Source organism: Bufo gargarizans, chromosome 8, assembly GCF_014858855.1.
Source record: "Bufo gargarizans isolate SCDJY-AF-19 chromosome 8, ASM1485885v1, whole genome shotgun sequence".
NCBI lineage: Eukaryota > Metazoa > Chordata > Amphibia > Anura > Bufonidae > Bufo > Bufo gargarizans.
Window position 1 is genome coordinate 31,059,325 of NC_058087.1, and position 15,010 is coordinate 31,074,334.

The following is a 15,010-nucleotide window of genomic DNA, read 5'->3' on the forward strand; positions in this document are numbered from 1 at the left end:
CCCTTCAATGCTCCCGCCAGGGCGCGGGCCTCACACATGGGCTTCTTCTTACCACTTCAGGTACTTTGTGTTCCATAGGAGAACATGCTGGTCAGAGTTGTGACACAATTTTTTTTTATTAAAATAGTTAGAGCAAATGGCAGAACAGACGCAGTGCAGCAGACGGACGGTGCACATATACACAGCAGACGGGGATTACAGAATCCAGTGAGAGACGGATTTGGTGGCAGGTGTGTCCTTCTGGATGGGGGCCGCTTCTTATCCTTCTCCAAGTGACGAGATGACTGCAGTTTCGTAGCAAAAAACATGCCATGGCATAGGAGATATAGGGAATTTTTTATTTTTTTTGTTAAAATAGGGTTGTACACATCTAACACACAGGCCACAAATATAATACACTGCCCCCCCCCCAAATATGCTGCACATACATCCCCCAATATACCGTACCGCACAGACAGTCCCCCCATATACTGCACAGACAGCCCCCCCATATACTGCACAGACCTCCCTATATAAATGAGCAGACACCCCCCCATATACTGCACAGACAGCCCCCCATATACTGCGCACACAGCCCCCCCATATACTGCGCACACAGCCCCCCATTTAATGCGCAGACAGCCCCCCCCATATACTGCGCAGACAGCCCCCCCCATATACTGCGCAGACAGCCCCCCCATATACTGTGCGACAGCCCCCCCCATATACTGTGCGACAGCCCCCCAATACACTGCGCAGACAGCCCCCCCATACACTGCGCAGACAGCCCCCCCATATACTGCGCACACAGCCCCCCCCATATACTGCGCACACAGCCCCCCCATATACTGCGCACACAGCCCCCCCATATACTGCGCACACAGCCCCCCATATACTGCGCAGACAGCCCCCCCATTTAATGTGCAGACAGCCCCCTATATACTGCGCAGACAGACTCCCAAATATACTGTGCAGACAGCCCCCCAAATATACTGTGCAGACAGACCCCCCCATATACTGTGCAGACAGACCCCCTATATAATAGAACCTATATATAGGAGGACAATCAGTCAAGAACCAATATGAGAATAGCTCCTGCAAAGGGTTAAAAGTGCTTTTGGCATGGATATTCATGTTTACCCTCGGCGCTTGCGCACTGGGACGTAATTTTTCCCTACCATCACATTGCGCAGGCGCGTCTCGGCTCCCAGACGCATGCGCAGGTTCCCGGCGTGCTGCTAAGTTCAGCCTTAAGATTTTCACTAGAGTGTCCTTTTGGGCATGCGCAGATGGAGAAAAGTGAGACACGCCCCCCGACGTCATCGCTCATGCGACAGGAAGTCAGAGGGTAGGGAAATCTCACGAGGTAGGGCAGTGTAACGCGTCACCGCCATTATAAGCTGGCCAAGAACAAAGCAGGGGAATCCCGTGTAAACGTCATCGGGGTGCGCAGCGTAGTGACGTCAGACGCACAGTGCGACGCTTCGTCCCTGCGCTAGGAAGGTTCCCAGGTTCCCGCCAAATCGTGTGTGGTACTTGTGACAGGCTGCGGTAGCGCGGCGCCGGGCGGAGGGAGCCCGCATATGGTAAGCCGGGAGGGCGGGCGGAGGGTTTGTTGTCATGTCCTCCTTGTCTCCGGTAGTTTTGCGGTCTCTTGTAGAAGGCTGGCAGTCGTGCGGGGATTCGGGGTACAGCAGTGTGTCAGTTCTGGTGCCAGGGCTCCTGTCACTCCGTCCTCCTGACAATCCACTCATGACTTCTGGTCTCCATGACTGCTCATTATGTGTGGAGAAACTGAAGAAGCAGCGGGCTCTGGCTGAGCACTGTGTTGTGGCACTACAAGTAGCAGCGGGCACTGGCTGAGCACTGTGTTGTTTCACTACAAGTAGCAGTGGGCGCTGGCTGAGCGCTGTGTTGTGGCACTACAAGCAGCGGTGGGCGCTGGCTGAGCACTGTGTTGTGGCACTGCAAGTAGCGGTGGGCGCTGGCTGAGCGCTGTGTTGTGGCACTGCAGGTAGCGGCGGGCGCTGGCTGAGCGCTGTGTTGTGACACTGCAGGTAGCGGCGGGCGCTGGCTGAGCGCTGTGTTGTGACACTGCAGGTAGCGGCGGGCGCTGGCTGAGCGCTGTGTTGTGGCACTGCAGGTAGCGGCGGGCGCTGGCTGAGCGCTGTGTTGTGGCACTGCAGGTAGCGGCGGGCGCTGGCTGAGCGCCGTGTTGTGGCACTGCAGGTAGCGGCGGGCGCTGGCTGAGCGCCGTGTTGTGGCACTGCAGGTAGCGGCGGGCGCTGGCTGAGCGCCGTGTTGTGGCACTGCAGGTAGCGGCGGGCGCTGGCTGAGCGCCGTGTTGTGGCACTGCAGGTAGCGGCGGGCGCTGGCTGAGCGCCGTGTTGTGGCACTGCAGGTAGCGGCGGGCGCTGGCTGAGCGCCGTGTTGTGGCACTGCAGGTAGCGGCGGGCGCTGGCTGAGCGCCGTGTTGTGGCACTGCAGGTAGCGGCGGGCGCTGGCTGAGCGCCGTGTTGTGGCACTGCAGGTAGCGGCGGGCGCTGGCTGAGCGCCGTGTTGTGGCACTGCAGGTAGCGGCGGGCGCTGGCTGAGCGCCGTGTTGTGGCACTGCAGGTAGCGGCGGGCGCTGGCTGAGCGCCGTGTTGTGGCACTGCAGGTAGCGGCGGGCGCTGGCTGAGCGCCGTGTTGTGGCACTGCAGGTAGCGGCGGGCGCCGGCTGAGCGCCGTGTTGTGGCACTGCAGGTAGCGGCGGGCGCCGGCTGAGCGCCGTGTTGTTGCAGGTAGCGGCGGGCGCCGGCTGAGCGCCGTGTTGTGGCACTGCAGGTAGCGGCGGGCGCCGGCTGAGCGCCGTGTTGTGGCACTGCAGGTAGCGGCGGGCGCCGGCTGAGCGCCGTGTTGTGGCACTGCAGGTAGCGGCGGGCGCCGGCTGAGCGCCGTGTTGTGGCACTGCAGGTAGCGGCGGGCGCCGGCTGAGCGCCGTGTTGTGGCACTGCAGGTAGCGGCGGGCGCCGGCTGAGCGCCGTGTTGTGGCACTGCAGGTAGCGGCGGGCGCCGGCTGAGCGCCGTGTTGTGGCACTGCAGGTAGCGGCGGGCGCCGGCTGAGCGCCGTGTTGTGGCACTGCAGGTAGCGGCGGGCGCCGGCTGAGCGCCGTGTTGTGGCACTGCAGGTAGCGGCGGGCGCTGTGGATCCTTTACAGCTATTTCCTATTTATTGCTGCATCTAAAATGAAGAAAGCTGCACTGGTAAAAATAAATCCATAAACCTTGTTTTAAATGTACAGCTCCTGTGCAGGCCCATGCGTCACCATGGTTACAGACTACAAGAAAACACCGTCTGCTCCTGTTACTTCCGTCTGCAGGTAAAGATGCTGGACTGCAGGGTCAGACTACATCGGGCTGCTTTGTGGTCTGTAACCATGGAGATGCACAAGTTTGCATAGGAGCTGTATACAAAAAACAATGGGAGATTTTCTTTTTTCATTTCTTTACATTATCCCAAACTGGAAATCTGTTCATATCCTGCAAAATCAATGATTGTTACCAGTGGATTAGTATTATTATTATCCTCGAATATACGGTATCTGAGGAAATCCTAATCTGCCATAATAAATAAAATAAAAATGTAGACATCACGGTGATGAGATTTCCCCGTTTAAAGGGGGTGTGTACTTTTGTAATATCGATGACCAGCCCCCAGGATAGGTCATCGATATCAGATCGGTCATCAATGTTACAAAGGCGGACGCCCCCAAACAATCTTTTATCACCTTGTTGGAAATTATTTGCGGAGACGCCATTATTATCGAATAGTGAACCCCCAGACCTCGGAACAGGCCCTGACCTCCTCCTACTTGGATGTGGCAGCTGGAGGTGGTCTGTGCTGTGCGTTTCTCTTAGGGGTTGTGGAAACCATGCAGCATGGCCGCTGCAATGTACCACCTCAAGCTGCTGGGGGGCTGTTCTAGAGGTGGGCCCAGTTATGGCGCGGCCCCTTTAGTATTATGTCCTGATTAGAGGGATTGTCCAGGGCATGTGACAAGTGTCTGATCGCTGGGGGTCCGCTGACTAGGAGATCGCTGGCCCTGCCGCTCCATCGTTGTGTGCATACTTGACCGCCGCTTTATTAAGGCACAGGCCCTGTTTTTGTAATCCGCTGTGGTTTAGTGTTCGGACCCCCGCCGACACTTGTCACCTGAACTTTACTGTATTACTGTTTATATTTTATGTCTTTTTGTATTTTGCTCTTATCTTTTGGACGTTTTTCCCTCTTAGGTCGTCTTTTGTCTATAGAAAATACCTTAATCAAAAATGGCTTCGCTGTCTTTGCGAGGCTCGATCCGGATACACTGCCTTAACATGGGGACGTCAAAGTGGAAGGAAGGTAACTGTGAGGTCATCGAAAAGGACAACAAGTTCACCCTTGTCGTGAATTTCAATGCTGGTGGAGCGCCAGCGAAATTTCAGGTTCGTAGTAGGTTTTGTGTTTTTACTGACAACAAGCAGAGATCTTTAAAATGAAACATTAAAACATGAGTGATGATCCAGGGCCCCTGCAGTTTCCTCGATTTCACTGTGCGCCATCAAATGTGTGCAGCCAATCGGGAATATTGAGTAATGTCGCCTACCCCCCCCCCCCCCCAATTATTTATGGCTTGTGTAATTTTCCGATTTATTTATTTTCATGACTTTTGAATCTGTCCCTCTTTAAGATAACAGGATTATGATCTTTTTTTCCTTTAGCTTAGTCAAAACATCAAGCATATAGTTCTGCGGCCGGCGGGGGTGAAGCAGTCGCGGCTTCTGCTTACTATGAAAGACTCCAGTTCTCTTACTATTGACAAGGTCCCGAGCAAGGAGGCAGAGGAGCTAAAACACCTCCTGGAGTCCATCAACCTTGAAAAGACCCAAACAGGTAAGGCGCGCCCCCCCCCCCCCCACTCTGTCTTTAACCCTTTCACTGCCAGGGGTGTTTGGACATTTTGCACCTCTGGTAGCCGGGACAATATTTGGTCTGGCGAAACGTGTTTGGGGTGGAGGGGGAGGTTATAGAGCGAAAAGCCTTTAATCGTATTTTGCCACAGGGACGAAATAACAAATGGCAATAAGAATGGATGACTGCAGGACAGATGGGAAGTGCACACCGCTCCGAGATATTTAAAAGGAAGATAATTGTGGATCCAATAGACAGTGATCCTGTGGTTTAAAATCGCTTCCAATTATCATTATTTTTGTTTTAATATTTTTTTTTTTAGGAGATTAAATTAAAGGTCCATTTTATCAAGCAGAGTATTGGCATTTGAAAATAGTAACTAGTGGCCAGTTTTAGCTTTTGGGAAAACTTGCATCCATGATATTAACACAAAATAAGTCCCTGTATTATACCGAAAGTGTTCTGTACGTTGTGGTCTATAGATCGGGTATGGACAGGAAAGGGTAAACTTTAATGATATTTGTGCGCTAGGTCAGACTGTAAGCACAGTGGGGGATTAGATGTGCATGCAATCATCCTCACACTCCTTTTCTGGGGAAAAAAGACACTAGCCATATAAGGCTGAAGAGAGCAAGTATGCACTGATTAATGCCTCATTCACACATCAGCGTTCGGTCAGTTATTTGCATCAATGATTTTGATCCAAAACCAGGTGCGGCTCTAAACACAGGATGGGTGTAGATCTTTTCCTCATACCTTATGTCTGTGGAAGCTCCAATCCTGGTTTTGGCTTAAAATCACTGACCGAACACTGACGTGTGAATAAGGCCGAATGCACACGGCCGTTTTTCACGGCCGTGAGCGGTCCGTGGAACCGCGGCCTGGATTCCTGCTGAGAGCAGGAGCGCACGGTGTCATTGGTTGCTATGACGCCGTGCACTCCCTGCTGCCGCCACAGTACAATAATACACTGGTATAGATCATACCAGTGTATTACTGTATTGTGGCTGCAGCAGGGAGCGCACCGTGTCATAGCAACCAATGACGCCGTGCGCTCCTGCTCTCAGCAGGAATCCAGGCCACGGTTCCACGGACCGCTCACGGCCGTGTGCATTCGGCCTAAGGGCTCATGAACATGGTTGTGTCCGTTCTTGCAGTCTGCAGATGCAAAACACTGATACGAGATGCCAGTCAACATGACTGTTGCCATTCTCTTTCACTCTTTCACAAATGTCCTACCCCTGTCCGCAAAACTGAAAAGAATAGGATATTTTTACTTTTTTTTTTTTTTTTGTTTGGCTGCAGATAACAGATGTGGACAGCACACAGGCATACTGTCCGTATCTTATGTGCAAAAAAATGCAGCTCAAAACCTCAGTCGTGTGCATGAGCCCTAGGGCTTAAAGAGGACCTTTCACTGATTACACTGTGAACTAAGTATACAGACATGTAGAGCGGCGCCCGGGGATCTCACTGCACTTACTATTATCCCTGGGCACCGCTCCGTTCTCCCGCTATGCCCTCCGGTATCTCCGCTCACGAAGTTATAGTAGGCGGAGATTTCAGTCACTAAGTTATGGTAGGCGGAGTCTGCCCTTGTTCTTCTGTAGCGCTGGCCAATCGCAGCGCAGAGCTCACAGCCTGGGAGGTTATTTTCTCCCAGGCTGTGAGCTCTGCAATGCGATTGGCCAGCGCTACAGAAGAACAAGGGCAGACTCCGCCTACCATAACTTGGTGACCGGAGATACCGGAGGGCATAGCAGGAGAACGGCACATTGCCACAACCATATCAGTTTTGCGATTCGCAAATGGCGGGTGCAGTCTGTGTGCATCCCACACTTTTTTTGCGGGCCCCATTGTAAAAAACAAGTACATGTTCTATAATTTGCTGCACAGGTGCAGACAGGGGTGGGCTGCTTTCTGCTGCCATATCTCAGGCTGTGTAGCCTGGTCTTGTTTTAAAGCTAACATTCTCAGCTTTAGGCCTCTTGCACACAAACGTGTTTTTTACAGGCCATATACTGAACCATTAATTACAATTGGTCCGCAGAAAATACTGAAGGTTTCCGTTCAAAGATAGAACATGTCCTATTATTGTCCGCATACCGGACAAGGATAGTACTGTTCTATCAGGGGCCAGCTGTTCCGTTCCGCAAAAAAACGGCATGCACATGGACTGGATCCGTTTTTGCAGACCGCAAAATACTGGAAAAGCCCTAGGGTCGTGTGCAAGAGGCCTTAAAACAAGTCCAAGATCGAGGCTCTAACCGAAATACATAAGGTGCTACTGCATTGACACCCTGCAAGGACATATGACTTTCGTCCATGGCAGGAAAACGATTAACGTAATTTAGAAGTCAATTTCTCTAATCATTATTTACTGCTGTTTCTATGTTTTATGTGGAAGTGTCATAGAAATTTGCCATCATTTTATAATTTTTGCTACAGCAGGAGCTTATTAAACTTTAATTTTACCTTAATTTATCAGTGAAAGCCACTCAGGGGTCTGCAAGCTTTGGAGGCATCCTGGGGAACAGAAGTATTCAGAGGGAAAGCAACAGACCACTGACTAACAGAAGTCTGGTAAGCACTATTTTGGACTTTCCATCCACATTAGATGGTTAGATACATCCAGCTGATCGTTATCTCCCCCTTCTGTCAATTTTCTTGAAGCTTTTGTCTGCACTGATATCTTGTAGCAGAAGGCCAATATGTCGGCGCTATTTGTGGCATGTTTAGCTCGCAGAGGATCATTTATACTGGAGACAGATGTAGGAAATGTTTAGTCTTGAGAAGTTCCCCTTCACTGACAGCTAGCATATCTTGGAAATGGTGAGGCATTAAAACACATGCAACCATTTCAACACTCCATATAGTCGAGCATATTAGAACAGTGGCTCTTCAGCCTGGTGCAGAATTACAACTCCCAGCCTGCCCTTACAGCCTTTAGCTCTTTTGGGCCCCAACAACCCATTTGACGTAAGAAAATTCCAGTCTGTTATCATTTGAAAGAAGCTTTAAAAGGGTTTTCAGCAATTTTTTTTTTTTTTTGTACTGATGACCTGTCCTCAGGATAGGTCATCCAGTATAGGTCAACACTCGGGACTAGGGATGAGCGTATCGACTTCGGATAAAACATCTGAAGTTGATTTGCATAAAACTTGGTTCTGGAGCAGGAGCCCCGTACAGTATTAGAATGTATTGGCTCCGATGAGCTGAAGTTATTACTTTGCAAAGTCTCGCAAGACTTTGCACAATAACTTCATAAATTAATTTGTACTGTAAAAAAACATTTCCCAAGTGGTACCTTGGAACCGAACCCAAGTTCAGGAAATGTTTTTTACAGTAGAAATTGATTTATGAAGTTATTATGCTAAGTCTCGTGAGACTTCGCAAAGTAATAACTTCGGCTCATAGGAGCCAGTACCTTCTAATACTGTACGGAGCGCTCACTCAAGTACAGTATTCAAACTAAGTATTATTAATATATAATTGACTTTGGGTGTTTCATCTGAAGTCGGTTCGCTCATCCCTATTCTGGACCACTACCAATCAGCTGTTTGAGAAGGAATCGGTGCTCGCAGTAGTGCTATGGTCTTCGCACAGCGCTGTACATTGTATAGTATTTGTTTGGTATCGCAGTTCAGCTCCATTGACTTCTATGCGGCTGAGCTGCTCCTAGGCCATGTGAACGTGTCTTGAGTGGCCTAGGAAAAACTGGAAGAGGGCTGTGGTGCTCACAGGAGTGCCACTGCCTCCTAAGGCTACTTTCACACTAGCGTTCGTCGGTCCGCTCGTGAGCTCCGTTTGAAGGGGCTCACGAGCGGACCCGAACGCAGCCGTCCAGCCCTGATGCAGTCTGAATGGAGCGGATCCGCTCAGACTGCATCAGTCTGGCGGCGTTCAGCCTCCGCTCCGCTCGCCTCCGCACGGACAGGCGGACAGCTGAACGCTGCTTGCAGCGTTCGGGTGTCCGCCTGGCCGTGCGGAGGCGTACGGATCCGTCCAGACTTACAATGTAAGTCAATGGGGACGGATCCGTTTGAAGATGCCACAATATGGCTCAATCTTCAGGTGGATCCGTCCCCCATTGACTTTACATTGAAAGTCTGGACGGATCCGTACGAGGCTATTTTCACACTTAGCTGTTATATGCTAAAATAATGCAGACGGATCCGTTCTGAACGGAGCCTCCGTCTGCATTATTATGATCGGATCCGTTCAGAACGGATCCGATCGAACGCTAGTGTGAAAGTAGCCTTAAATAGCTGATCGGCTGTGGTCCCGGGTGTTGAAACCCCACCAATCAGGTACTGATGTCCTATCCTGAAGATGGAACATGAGTAAAAAAAAAAAATCTTTAATATGCAATATGGCAGCTCATCCAGATTGTCCCTTGGAAGTTGCAACCACTTTGCCACAGAAAAATGAATATCTGCAATATTGTCATGATATCCTATGCCTATAGTTACTATATATTTTTCAGTTTTCATTAAAATGAATCTGGTCTTTATTTAAGACGCCTACCAAGAGAGTGAGCTTTGAAGGTAAAGATGAAACTCCTATCAAAAAGCTGAACAATAACGGAAGGATCCCAGGAAAAACCTCACCAAATAACATGACTCCAGGCCGTGTTGGGAATTCCCCTGCAACCTCTACTCCTCACAGGACCGGCTTGATGGAGACCAGGTATTCACGTTTCTCTGCTCGTATGTGGTCAGCAAGCACCATGACATTGCACAAGCAATAACTGCATAGCTTCCCATAAGATGTCCACACACCTAGGGGACTTGGGTTTAACCTGAGTCAATTTGAACTATTTTTTACACTCTCACAGGAGTCAGAAAAGGAAACAATTACTGTCTTCAAGTCCAGAGATTGAAGATTACCCTAAAGAGAATGATTCTTCTACGTATGTTGTGTGGCTGCACATTTCAGGGCTGTTGGGAATTTTGCCTTTGATTTGCTTTGCTGCGACTTCTAACTCATCAGCTTTCATTTATTTTATTTTTTAATTTGTGTAATGCAGACTAATGATGTTGCTGGAAATTTTTGACTCCATTTGTCAAGCTCCATTGATTTCAGAACATCCCCCAGATACCATACGTTATTACAGTGCCAGCTATGTATGAGATTGATTTAAGTAACTTTGTGCAGTGGACTTTTCACATAATATTTGGTTTAGGGGACATTTGTGTAGCACTATTGTGTGTTTGTTCAGGGCAGGCCTTAAAGGGGTTCTACGGTTTGTTTTAACTGATCTATCCTCTGATGTATAGTCTTGTGTACACGCAGTCTTGCCCTTAGGGCCTCGATGCGCTTAGCTGGCTGATTCAACAAGGGAGGAAAAATAATAAAAGTAAAAAATAGGCAGGCACTCTATCTGGTTTTTATAGGTTATTTATTTATTGTTAAACATTTATTATGAAATGGTTTAAAATATTATTACAATGGTTGTTTTCTTATTTATTTAAAATGCTTTTAAACAAACTATAGTTCACACTACATTGCCCTAATTCCCATTTTAAATAAATAAGAAAACAACCATTGTAATATTTTAAACTGTTATTTAATACATTTTTAACAATAAATAAATAACCTATTAAAACCAGATATAGAGTGCCAATTTTTTACTTTTACTATTCCTATACCTTTTTAATGGTTGGGTGAACCACTTTAGACAGAGCACCATCCCAGGGTGAGATCTGGGAGAGACACTATTACTCCTCTATAAGGGAGGAAAAAAGGCATGACACTTTACCATGGGCCGCAAAGGCCTAGAGAATAAGGCACCTATTCCAGAGATCAAATGGAGAATCAAGAAAAAGGGAGGGAAGGTAGGGGGATCTCAAGGTTCAAAGGGTTCAGACGAGATATAGAGAATGTAAAGAGAACAAAATAAGTGAGGAAAAGGTATCTTTAAAATAGAAGGGACATTACCAACTGTGAATTTATAGACTAAGATTTAGAAAAAAAAACAAATTATATGATCCAAAAATAAGTGTTATATAGGAAGATCAAACGCCTGTTTGAAAAGTAAGGTTTTCAGTGCATGTCTGAATGAGAGAAGACTGGGAATCCTTTTCAGTGCCAGAGGTAGGTGGTTCCAAAATCCTGGCCCCTTGAGACGAAAAGGATCTACCTCCACGTCTGATCTTGTTAACTTGCGGGATGTTAAAATTCGCAGAGTTACTAGACTCTGGATAGATCATCAGCATCTGACCGGCGAGGGTCTGACACCCGGGACCCCCGCTGATCAGCTGTTTGAGAAGGCAGCCGCGCTCCAGCAGTGCCACGGCCTTCTCACTGTTTACTGCTGGCCCAGTGACGTCACGACTATTATCAACTCGCCTGGGCGGGCTAAGCTCCATTCAAGTGAACAGAGCTTAGCTGCGCCCAGGCCAGTTGATACAAGTCGTGACGTCACTGGGCCAGCGGTGAACAGTGAGAAGGCCGCGGCGCTGCTGGAGCACAGCTGCCTTCTCAAACGGCTGATTGGCGGGAGTCCCGGGTGTCGGACCCCCGCCGGTCAGATGCTGATGATCTATCCAGAGGATAGATCATCAGTTAAAACAAACTGCAGAACCCCTTTAAGCATACAATCTATGTAATGCATACTGGATGGGACAAGCTGTATTATACATGGAAGTTTGCATTTTTGGCAGCAAAGTTGTGATCTATTCCAGCAGTGATTTCGAAGATCTAAATACTGATGAACTATCCTCATCCGTATCTGATCAGTGGGGGTCCAACACCCAGGACCCCCGCCGATCAGCTGTTTGAGAAGGCACCAGCGCTCCTGTGAGCGCCGTGGCCTCATTCGTGCTTACCAAGTACAGCGTGGCACATTGTATAGTGGCTGTGCTTGGTGTTGCGCTCAGCCCTTTTTACTTCTATGGGGCTGAGCTTCTCATGGGCCATGTCGCCAATGACCATATTGTCACTGGTCTTGGAAGAGCTTAGAGAAGGGTGTGGCACTACTGTGAGCGCCTTCTCAAACAGCTGATAGGCGGGTGTCGGACCCTCACGATCAGATACTCATGACCTATTCTGAAGATGGGCCATCAGTATTAACAACTCAGAAAATAAGAATTAATAAAAATAAGAAAAAAATGAAATTAAAATAAAAACTACATCCAAAAAATAACACTAAAATCGAGCCCCTAATAATCAACAAGTCAACACACAAAAAAAATAATAATAATCCAACAGTGGTCAATCATTTTTCCTGTAGCGGGAAGTCCTCTGTTAAAGGTGTTTTTCTGAGATTTTAATTCTGATGACCTATTCTCAAGATAGGTAATCATTATCTGAATGCGCAGTACCAGACACCCCCACTGATCAGCTGCCTGGGAGCAGGAAAGTAGACCTTAATGTCGTATTTTTATTTTTTTCTCATAGATGACCAAATTTTTATTTTTAAGGGGTTGTGCAGTGGGTAAATAGTGATGACCTTCCCTCGATAGGCCATCGACAGCAGATATGCGGGGATCCTCACGAGCTTTGCCTCTGATATTGATGCCCTATGATAAGGATAGGTCATCAAAATCTACCCACTGCACAACCCCCTTCAATTTACTTGAGGGATCTTAAATGTCTCATATAAAGCAATTTTGTGGTCTCCTCTGATCCTGCAATCATACAAGACATAGCACTGCAGAATTAGACCACTCAGAATTGGTCTGTTACCATGGAGACAAATAGATATTCATAGGAACAAAGCTTTTAACTAGCAGAACTTTTTAACTAAAACGTATTGCAAAAACTGCTCCATACTCTGAGTCCCATTATTCTGAGCAGCAGCTAATGTCCAGAGTAACCGCCGTGTGCAGCACTGACAGTAGCTACACTGGCCCAGAGTGACTGGGTAAGATCCTGGTAGGTTGTCACAGGTATGTGGAGCCATGCTGACTGCAGTGCGTCCCACAGCTGCTGTTGGGGGTATCTTGGAACACAATCAAGGTGGTCCCACAGATTGGGTTCAAGTCTGGGCAGATGGGGGGCCAGTGTGGTACTTGGAAGTCTTGGTCATGCTGTTACAGCCAATATCGGACATTTCTAGCCATGTAACATCCATTTGCTTTGGAGCTTCATATGCAGTAGGGTTCATTACGTCTGGTACATTGTGGCGGTAAACTGCTCCACTGTAGGGTGTCTGTCTGCCCTTGCAGGCCTCTATAGCTGACGTTCACCTCTCACATCAGTGGCACATGGTGCGCTGCAGTTTCCACGCCGCTTACACGTGACTCCCTTCATGAGCTACCTGCTGTCGACAAGGATAGTAGGAAGTGGTCAGAATAATGGGACTCCACTGTGTATTTTATTGTAAATATATTCAGACCATTCAAAGGTGGAAATGGGTTTTAAGGTGTGACGTTGACAAAATAATTTGATTTTGCCAGAAAGTTTTCTGGCTTTTATATAGATGATTATTTGTTTTGTTCACTGGTGTCAGTGAATGGAAACTTTTTTGATTCTTTGTGCTGATCATTGGAGGGTAGGGCTCAGTAGATTTAGGCCCTGGCACTTGGCATACACAATGTTACGCCAGAAGTATGTTTTACCTATAAAACCAGTAAAGTCATTGGTATAGCTTGATAACTGGATTGTAAATTTTCAACACCAGACACTGGGGTCAACAAATGAAAGGGCAGTCACAAACCATGTTGGTATTGGGAGCACTGGGAGTAAAATATTCAGGGCTGTTTGGGTGTGGATCTTTCAATGTCGTTGTCTTCTGTCCTAGACACTTTGGCTTCTCATCATCTTTTTGCACATCCTTTGTGAAAAGCTGCCTTCTCCAGCTCGTGTGACTCTGGTGCTCGGATTCTGTACACTACATGAAAGCATCTCAGAGGCATTGTTTGCACGATTATTTATCCTCACCATAAACTTGGCCAGCTTGCTTTTATCTTTTTATTTATTTTTGCTTCACTTTGCTCATATTTGGATCCACTGAAATAAGTCTTGCATTTTTATTTTATTTTTTTGTCTCTTGACAGCACCAACAAAGCATTAACAGACCCCGGACGAAAATTTCTCAGCAGCAGTCGTGAGAAACAACTAAATCTGAAGCAAGCAGAAGAAAATCGCTCCGGTAAATGTCATTTCTGTTTGCTGTTGCATTTTTTTTCTTTCACTATGCATTGTATTCCATAACAACTACTTTGTTGCCATATTAAAACTAGTAAATTTGGCTTCATACGTGGAGATTTTGCTGTACATGTTCCAAACGGGTCAGCAGGCAGACAACCCATTTTACGTTGTGTACTGCAGACAGATTCATGCTGATATTTGGAAGAGAACATTCCCAGATAATCTGCTGAAATGCTCATAGTCTAACTTTTTTTGCTATCATCTATGGTGAGCTTTAGCCTTATAGTAGAACAGGACAAGTAGGAAGATGTTTATTGAAAGTCTAGTTCCCACTGTAGCCGCCGGGATCAATGGAACTTCTGATACCTGCCATTTAGTCTACTGCTTGTCATGGATGAAAGTTACTGCAATATAATCAAGGGGGCTCCCGCTTTGATCAGGTCACTAGGTTTCCTAGGACTGGCAAATCCCTGTACAGTCTGACCCCAGGACTGTCTGTGCACACAGCCTGCTTTTTTTTCCCTGCATTTGTAGAGGAGAAACAATTTTCATTATACAGTAATTCATGTATGACCCAAGCAACCTAAAACAAGGCCTTAAAAAAACCATGTCAGTGAAAGTTAAATATTCGTCTGCTGAAAAGCGGTGAGGCGAAACTAAATATTGGCACATTATTGTGGCTCAAACAGGTCTTGCCTTTATGAGGTTAAAGGGATAATCCACCTTTTTGATATTGATGACGGGTCTGGAGGCTAGGTCATTACTATCAAAAGCTGTAAAACCCCCTTAAATTACTCTTTATCATAGCGTATTATTTATTATCCCTATAAGTTACTAATTGTTAGTGTTTTTTTTGTTCTCGTTTTTTTTTCAATTTTAGGTTTAACGCCGCTGCAGTCCTCATCCTTTTACAGCAGCCGATTGACACCAAAGGATTATTCCTTAGGAACTTCATATCCAGAGAGGTAATTGTCACTTTCAGATAAAATATCATTCAGCAGG

General features: G+C 47.3%; 1 protein-coding gene across 2 annotated transcripts in view; it reads left to right on the top strand.

Moving 5' to 3' along the window:
• The first annotated feature begins 1,428 nt into the window (after window positions 1-1,428).
• USP37 (ubiquitin specific peptidase 37) overlaps window positions 1,429-15,010 on the top strand; it is a 34,766-nt gene continuing 21,184 nt past the window's right edge. The window contains exons 1-8 of one of the 2 annotated variants that reach the window (XM_044303843.1): window positions 1,429-1,565; window positions 4,255-4,446; window positions 4,723-4,894; window positions 7,401-7,495; window positions 9,432-9,601; window positions 9,750-9,824; window positions 13,915-14,009; window positions 14,889-14,973. In XM_044303843.1, coding sequence (XP_044159778.1) covers window positions 4,291-4,446; window positions 4,723-4,894; window positions 7,401-7,495; window positions 9,432-9,601; window positions 9,750-9,824; window positions 13,915-14,009; window positions 14,889-14,973 — 848 coding nt within the window. In that variant the 5' untranslated portion in view covers window positions 1,429-1,565; window positions 4,255-4,290. The remainder of the gene's footprint in view (window positions 1,566-4,254; window positions 4,447-4,722; window positions 4,895-7,400; window positions 7,496-9,431; window positions 9,602-9,749; window positions 9,825-13,914; window positions 14,010-14,888; window positions 14,974-15,010) is intronic. The other variant, XM_044303844.1, reaches the window with a different exon arrangement.